We start from the raw sequence: 8,560 nt of genomic DNA on the forward strand, positions 1-8,560 counted from the left end.
AAAGACATTTTATTTGAAAATTGTTCCCATATTTCAAAAGTTATTCACAAATTTGGAAAAAAAAAATAGTTGTCAAAAAAACAATCACGAATTTAGATAAATGTTCCGAATTCAAAGAATTTTCATGATTTTGAAAATTGTTCCTGGATTTTAGAAATTGTTCACGAATTTGAAAAAATATTCCATAACTTCACAAAATGTTCATTATTCCAAAATAAGATCAAATTTCAAATAATCTTCACCAAACGAAAATGTTTCAAAATTTGAAAAATATTCCTGAATTTGAAAATGAAAGATGAGAGATAAAAATGACACTGAAAAAAAATGAAAAATGTAATAACAGAAAAACTGGTTTGGAAAGGATCTAGAACCTCCAAAACCGGAAAAAGGAACTAGTTGGGCTGTCCCCAACCTAGGCACTCACTAGGATCGGCCCCAAAAACATAGGAAGAGGACAAGGAAGCCACGCCCAAATAACGCCATCATCATCCCATCTCCTCCACCTCCACACATCGGAAACCAAAATCCAAATCCAAATGACACCACCACCATCATCCGCTCTCCTCCTCCACCTCCACACACGGGACGAAAAAAACAGTAGCGATATCCAAAGCAACTCATCGCAGCACACCACCAGTGCACGACCAAATGCAAACACCAACCATGCCGACGCCGATGGCCACGCGGGCGCCGACGTCGACAATGGCGGCGAAGCTGCCCGCGCCGTCGACCCCGCGGCAATGCTACCTTCTACCAAACCGCCGGGCAGGGCTGGCGCGCGGCGCCCCCTCGGCGTCGCCCAAGAAGCGGAACCCGTGGCTCGACCCGTTCGACGACGGGCCCGACGAGGAGTTCGACTACACGGGCGTGTACTCGGGCGGGAAGCAGGAGGAGGACCCGCGGCCGCCGGAGGACGCGGAGAACCCCTACGGCTTCCTCCGGTTCCCCACGGGGTACATGCCGGAGCTGGACAGCCTGGCGTCCAAGGTGCGCGGCGACGTGCGCCGCGTCTGCTGCGTGGTCTCCGGCGGGGTGTACGAGAACGTGCTCTTCCTCCCCGTGGTGCAGATGCTCAAGGACCGGTACCCCGGCGTGCTCGTCGACGTGGTGGCGTCCGCGCGCGGGAAGCAGGTCTACGAGATGTGCAAGAACGTGCGGTACGCCAACGTGTACGACCCCGACGACGAGTGGCCGGAGCCCGCCGAGTACACCCACCAGCTCGGCGTCATGAAAGTACGCCGCCCTGCTCGTTCGGCTCATCGATTCGAGAGTCGAGACTAACTGAAGCTGGTTGATTGGCAGAATAGGTACTACGACATGGTCCTGTCGACCAAGCTGGCGGGGACGGGGCACGCGCTGTTCCTCTTCATGTCGTCGGCGCGGGAGAAGGTCGGCTACGTCTACCCCAACGTCAACGGTGCCGGCGCCGGGCTGTTCCTCACCGAGATGTTCAAGCCGGCGACCACCAACCTCGCCGACGGCGGCTACAACATGTGAGCTCCTCGATGGTCACCTCCTCTGTAATCATCAAGAAGGAATTCTAAAAGACGCAATGGAAACGCTTGATCAGGTACCAGGACATGCTGGAGTGGCTGGGGCGGCCGGCCAAGGGCGTGCCGCAGCAGCCGACGCCGCCGCTCAGGGTGTCCATCTCCAAGAAGCTGAGGGCGGTGGTGGAGGACAAGTACAACCGCGCGGGCGTGGAGAAGGGCAAGTACGTCGTCATCCACGGCATAGAATCCGACTCCGTCGCCAACATGAAGTCCCGGGGAGACGACGACTGCCTCCTCCCCCTCGAACTCTGGGCAGAGATCGCCATGGAGATCAGGTAGCCGCTCTGCCTCTGCACTTGCTTGGATTCAACTCCAGCCAACTTGGCATCGTCGTAGCAGTCCTGACCTGACCGGTGATCTCTGTCTTGGCATCCATGCAGCTCCGGAGGCAATGGGCTGAGGCCTCTGTTTGTGATGCCACATGAGAAGCACCGGGAAGAGATCGAGGAGGTTGTCGGCGAGGAGACGGCCTACCTGTTCATCACTACTCCTGGACAGGTAGGTTATCATTCATCCTCCTGCTTCTGCTTGATCAGAACCATAAATCTATTCCAACCTCCGCGAATCAATCATCATTTTGACACTCTGTTTTCTACGATCATTCATTCCCCGCAGCTCACCTGCCTCATCAATGACTCTGCCGGCGTCGTGGCGACCAACACCGCCGCCGTCCAGCTCGCCAACGCCCGTGACAAGCCATGGTAGGGTAGACTCACAAGATTGTTCCTGCAGAATATGAACCGCTCACGCGCCATGTGACATCTCTTGTTTTCTTACTCAGTGTGGCGCTGTTCTCCTCCAAGGCGAAGGCGAGGCTGTTCCTGCCGTACGCGGAGGAGAGGAAGAGCTGCACCGTCGTCGCGTCGGCGACAGGCAAGCTGGCCGGCATTGACATCGAGGCGGTGAAGAAGGCCGTCAAGGACTTGGAGCCCGCTCCTAGCTTCGCGTTGGCCCAAACATAATCCAAAGCATCGTCTTCGGTGTGTTGTACATAGATATGAAAATCGAGCTCATCTGACCAACAAATGTGACCAAGAGTTCGGTTTTCTTGTAGTTACTTCAGTTCAGCAGACAATATATATTGGCGCACCGAGGCGTATTCCGCGATTGTAAATTTGACTTCTCTAAATAAGTGGTCAATCTAAATGTACGCGACAGTTCACGCAACAGATAATGCACAAGCCAAAATACATGGCAAAATGATGCAAGGTGGTGAGGAAGCCCTCTTACACGGTAGATTCCGAAATAGCCGGACAATCTAAATGCATATGACTACGTTGCCAAAAGATAATACATGTAGGTCTGAATACAACGTCAAGACACCCCATAGGACATCTAAGTTCCACGACAGCGCCGTCATGAGGGGAAACGGTGTTGCGCGTCGCCACTATTGAGTCTAAGACGAATAAAAGTCTCCATCTAGAACACTGTCACGGAGAGAAGAACCACAACAACATCCTGAGGACGAGCACGGCACCTGTGAGCATCGCCGCCGTCGACACCAAAGCCTTGTGCTTTTATTCGGCAGCTCACCCGTGCCACCAGGATGCACCCAAGACCGCCTTGACAAGCACAAGCCATCAGATTTAGATCTGGGCGATGCTATTGTCCGTGACAAAAAATGTGCCCGAGTCACCCGCCGCTACACCTCTCGCCATCCAGAAGACCAAGTGACATAGGCAACACCGCCGCCATGATGCCCGCTGGAGAGCTAAACATGCAGACCATCATCTGGGGGCACCACCCTGGCATCCATGCCCCCAGACACCAATCATCCACGTCACGGCCACCCAACTACAATAGGAGGAGGGAAAGGCACCTCCTTCACTCTTAGCCTGACATCAGCCACCGGGTTTGGGTCGGTGCTTCCATGGTAGGAAGTGCCCACACCCGCCTCCCTAGCCTGTCCCAGTGGGCCGGCAGGATACAACCTAGTGATTGCCGACTGTCGCTACCGAGCAAACTCGAACGTTGCCATGTTTGTGGCCACCGATGTCGATCGGTCCGACGACACGGCAGGACCCGAAGAGCCCAAATCGAACGGACATGACCAACAGGTGCAGCAGATAAGAAGAGCACAACATGAAGGCACCTAATGCAAACCAAGTCAGCTCCCTGTACATGCGCACTATCGGGCGCTGTCCACCACCACGAACCACATTATGATGCAATTAATGTGTCTATGCGAGAGGAGTCCATGGCAAGGGGAAGAGAATGCTGGTGTGCTATGGAAGGGCAGAAGGAGCATGTGTTAAGCTAAATGACCTAGCTACAATTCTGACCGTCGGACTTCGCAAACTGTGGTAGGAACGCAGCGCCAGGGTGTTCGACGACAAGCATTGAACGATGCAGGCAGTCTTGGCAGTGCAGGAACTGCAGCTATGGCAAAAGGCGTGGAAATGCAAGGCAGGCGTGCGTGAGGAGTAGGTGTTTGGTAATTGTGGGAGGCGGGTGTGGTATTTCGATTAAGTCACAATGGAAGTAACTTAACTAGTAACATCACACATTTCAATACAAGATTGCTTATGTGACAGCTAATTAATGAGAAGAGAAGGGTTTGTGATAACTTAGGTAGTTACTGTAGCATCACACATTTTAAGGCATAATGAGTCTATAGCCTAATAAATAAACTCTTTTATGATATCATTCATATGTTACTATCCACTATGAAGATAGTAATATAAAATAGTAACATCGGCAAGTTACTACTATATGTTACTACCCACTGTAAGCAGTCTTCGGTTGGGCTCAAGAGCTTGTTCTTGCCCAACTTAACTCTTGTAATTAGGGAACCGAATGCCGCACCAATACTGATACCAAATAAACCGAATTTTCGGTTTTTTACACTGCCATAATTAAATTCGGTTTTTACATGTAATAACCGAATTTAAATCGGTCGGTTCGGTATTAAACTGATAGCAGAAATCCCTCACTCTCCCGCGCGTAGCGCCCAACAACGCTGGCGGCCGGTGTGCGCGCGTCCAGCCACTGAGCCACACATCATACAAAGGGCCCAATGTAATGCATGCTCTTTGTCTCACATTCTGACTATTTTTGTTGGCCTGGGCCCTCCACTAACTACAAGGCCCAATGCAAAAACTAATCATTCTTGCGACGAAATCATTAATTAAAGAGTACTCGTTATAAAAAACACTTCACTTTCCCAGATCGTGACAAGTGGCGCACATACAGAGCGCCACTTGTCGCATCTTTTTTCGTAGATCCGTTTATTCAAAACGTTTTATCTCTTAAACCGTGTGTCCAAATCTCGAACCGTTTTCATCATTGGATTTCTCGCGTCGAGATTTTCAAAACTAGATCCCATGTTGATAAGTTTTGACGAACTTTTTTTTTCACGAAAAAAACCGGGCAAAAAACTGAACCGGGAACACGGTTTTTTTCCCTTTCCGAAAGAGGCATGCCCGTGCCTCTCGCGAAATCACAACCGTGCCTCTCGTGGAAGTAAAACCGTGACTCTCGTTGAAGGAAAAAAAATAGAAAACACGTTTTTTCGTTTCCGAGAGGCACGGCCGTGACTCTCGCGAAAACACAACCGTGCCTCTCGCGAAAGCAAAACCGTGACTCTCATGAAAGAAAAAAAAACAGAAAACGCTTATTTTTTCCCTTTCCGAGAGGCACGTCCGTGACTTTCGCGTAAGCACAACCGTGCCTCTCGCGGAAGCAAAACCGTGACTCTCACAAAAGAAAAAAAAACAGAAAACGCGTTTTGTTTTTCTCTTTCCGAGAGGCACGGCCGTGACTCTCGCGAAAGCACAACCGTGCCTCTCGCGGAAACAAAACCGTGACTCTCGTGAAAAAAAAACAGAAAACGCGTTTTTTTTCGTTTCCGAAAGGCACGGCCGTGACTCTCGCTAAAGCACAACCGTGCCTCTCGCGGAAGAAAAACCGTGACTTTCGTGAAAGGAAAAAAAAAAGAAAACATGTTTTTTCGCGTAAAAAAAGTTTCAATTTTTTTTATCAAAAAGCTAAGAAACACCGGCAGAAAACCAAAACATCGAAAAACCCCGAAAAAACCGTTTAAAAAGCCAAAAACGTGTGCGGAAAAATAAATAAAAAAATCCGAAGGAAGCGTCCAGAGCGCGACACGTGGCGAATGGTTGAGAGCGTGCCAAGTGGCGCTAATCGTTGCGAGGCTCCCGAAGGAGCGCTCGTTAACTAGTTGCTCCCTTCTTACGGCTGGGTGGAGTGTGCAGCGTATATTTGTTTAGTCCCACATCGCTTCGAAAAATGCCAACCGAGGCCGAGCTCTAGGGAGCTCGGTATTTTTGAAAAAAAATCAAAAGTCATATTTCAAAGTTTCAAATAAATTGAAAAAAATTCAGGGAAACTTATTAGATTTCCGCATGCACGTGTGAAAAAATCATTTGAAATTTTTGTATTTTGTAGACTGTGCAAAAAAGACAAAATTCCGGCCCAACAACAAAAAAAAGCGGCCCATTTTAGAAATATGTTTTTGTCTTTTTTCTGTACGCCACGTGTGAAAGTATATGGTTATGAATTTTTGCACATACGCAATACACATATGTGAGAATGTATGCAAACATTTTCAAAAAAAATCACGTAGTGGAAAATCGTATTTTGAAAACGAGTTCCATGGAGCTTGGCCTCCAAAAGCCCTCACTCCACATCGCTTGCTGTACTCAAGGGGGAGGCGCTGGGTGGTATAAGACTGCCAGGTGCTGAGTACTCAGATTAGAAGCACTCGCTGCTGCGCTGCAAGCAGTGTTCGGTAATAAACCGAAAACTGAACCGAATTATCAGTTAGCAATCTTGGCTTGATAAATTTGGTTTTTGGTTTTACTAACCGAAATTAAATATAAACCAAATGGTATAAACTGAATTTTTGGTTTCTACCGTATGCCCAGGCCTACTTGTAATTAAAGCCATTTCTCTCTTATTGGAGATGACAGGAAACACGGTTGTTGCTTGTTCTTGAAAAAAGATATTGAAGACATTCTACTTGTTGGGAAAGTCCCCTTTTTAGCTTGAGCTCATATGCACCTGTTGTGAATAGTTGATTTAAAAAATAATTGTAAACACATAAAAAAATGGGCAGCACTCTGCGCCGGTGCGCCGCCGAAAGTTTCGGCCGGTCGCACTGCAACCGCCCGATGCCATGTGCGCATAGCCGTTCGATTGGATCCAAGTAAAAAAAACGAATCACCCCCAGCTCTCTTTCTTCTTCCTCGGGCAGTCCTGTTCGGGGGAGCGCGGCGCCATGACTCCTATCCCCTCCGGTGGTCGTCGGTCCCCACCCTTGCCGGTCTTCCTCGTCGCCGCCGGATCCCGCCCTCGCCGGCCATCCTCGTCGTCGGTCCCCACCCTCGCTGGTCTTCCTCGTCGCCGCCGGATCCCGCCCTCGCCGGCCATCCTCGTCGTCGGTCCCCGCCGTCGCCGGCCGTCCTCGTCGCCGGCCGCCATGCAACAACTCCACCCGCGTTGCAGCTCTTGACGGCGCGGTTGTAGCTCGGCCGCCCCCCCTCGCCATTGATGCTCGCTGTAGGGAATTATGTCGATGGCGGTCATCAGTCAATCAACGCCATTTTTAATGGATGTAGCAAAAAACTTCACCCGTAGTAGCAAAAAATAACTACGGTTGCAGCAAAAATCAAACATCGTCGCCGTCTTCGCGAGGTCGCTACTCCCCCTTACATAGATGTAGCAAAAAACTTCAGCGATAGTAGCAAAAATCTACTACGGTTGCAGCAAAAATCGTCGTTGTCGTCGTCGCGAGGTCGCAGCTCCGCTTAATGGATGTAGCAAAAAGCTTAGCCGGCAGTAGCAAAATCCAACTACGGTTGCAGCTTCCCCTTGTTATGAAGTGCCATTGAATCTCTTTGTGTCTATGGTTGAAGCTTTTTTCAATAGCTGTTGAAGCTTTTCTAGGTGACGGTTGCAACACTTGTATACGTGGGTGGATCCGGCCATGGCGGTAAGCAGCCATGGCGGCCGGTGAGGGAGCGCCTGATCGTCGTCGATGGAGCCTGTGATGGCCCAGTCGCAGCCCGATAGGAGAGGGGGAGGGGATGTGCACACATGAAGGATGTAGGTAGGGGATGGATCTGGCCATGGCAGTAGGCAGCCATGGTGGGTGCGCGAGGGAGCGCCTGGCCGCCGGCGATGGAGCTCGTGGTGGCCTCCGTCGCAGCACGGGGAGGGGAAGGGGATGCGCGCGTGAGGGCTAGAGGTAGGGGATGGAGGCGGGGTGCGCGGGGCCACTGCGTATTGCGCGTTGGGCCAGCATGGCGAGCGAGCCGGCCAAAAGTTCAGCCGGTGCACCGCGCCCAAACGTTTCCCTAAAAAAATTATAAATTTTTTGTGGCAAACATTAGTGAATGTTTTGAATGCTTGCAAAGTTTCGTTACAAAACAACATTTATGGAAGTTGCGCCAAAAAAACAAAACCAATCCTCCAAAATGCTTTCAAAAATAGCATTTTGGACCTTCGATTTTGTTTTCTTTGCCACGACTTTCGCGAATGTTATTCCACAATGAAATTTTGCAAGCACTCAAAACATTCATCAATATTTTCCAGAGGTCATTTGAGCTCGAGCTAAGATACTCCGCATGTCATTTATTGGCTTCTTTCCACTTCTCATGTTTGTACTGTTTACTACAGTGGATTTTTTTGTGGGGTACTTGATTTCGATGAGAACAATGATGCTTGCTCTTCTGTAAACTGAATCTCATAAATCCTAGCCAAGTTTGTAGTATAACGAAGAAATTTTATATTCTTTTCCAAAAATCTTGTGTAAGGATACTCCATTGTTGCCACCCTTTTAGGGATTTCTCGTTTTCCAAAAAAATAATACATTTTTTAATTAAATTTCCTGTAAAAAAGTAATAATTTCATCTTCAAAATTTTCAACCAAAGTAAACAAGTGAGGATATTCACAGATTTTCACGTAGACTTTTGTGAAGGGAAGTTAGCTGTGGGAGAGCAGTAAGAGCTGTCGCACGAAAGACAAATTTAGAATCGCAATTTTG

At 49.2% G+C, this 8,560-nt stretch overlaps 1 protein-coding gene across 1 annotated transcript; it reads left to right on the forward strand.

Moving 5' to 3' along the window:
• The first annotated feature begins 519 nt into the window (after positions 1-519).
• Positions 520-2,667, forward strand: PNSB1 (NDH-dependent cyclic electron flow 1). Its single transcript, XM_048713734.2, has 6 exons — positions 520-1,233; positions 1,303-1,493; positions 1,571-1,828; positions 1,934-2,051; positions 2,169-2,254; positions 2,335-2,667. The coding sequence occupies exons 1-6, from the start codon at positions 649-651 to the stop codon at positions 2,513-2,515; spliced, it is 1,419 nt and encodes a 472-aa protein (XP_048569691.2). The 5' UTR covers positions 520-648; the 3' UTR covers positions 2,516-2,667.
• Positions 2,668-8,560: the final 5,893 nt, after the last annotated feature.

Source organism: Triticum urartu, chromosome 4A (genome assembly GCF_056163025.1).
Source record: "Triticum urartu cultivar PI428250 chromosome 4A, HENAU_Tu73, whole genome shotgun sequence".
In the NCBI taxonomy this organism is placed as follows: Eukaryota; Viridiplantae; Streptophyta; class Magnoliopsida; order Poales; family Poaceae; genus Triticum; species Triticum urartu.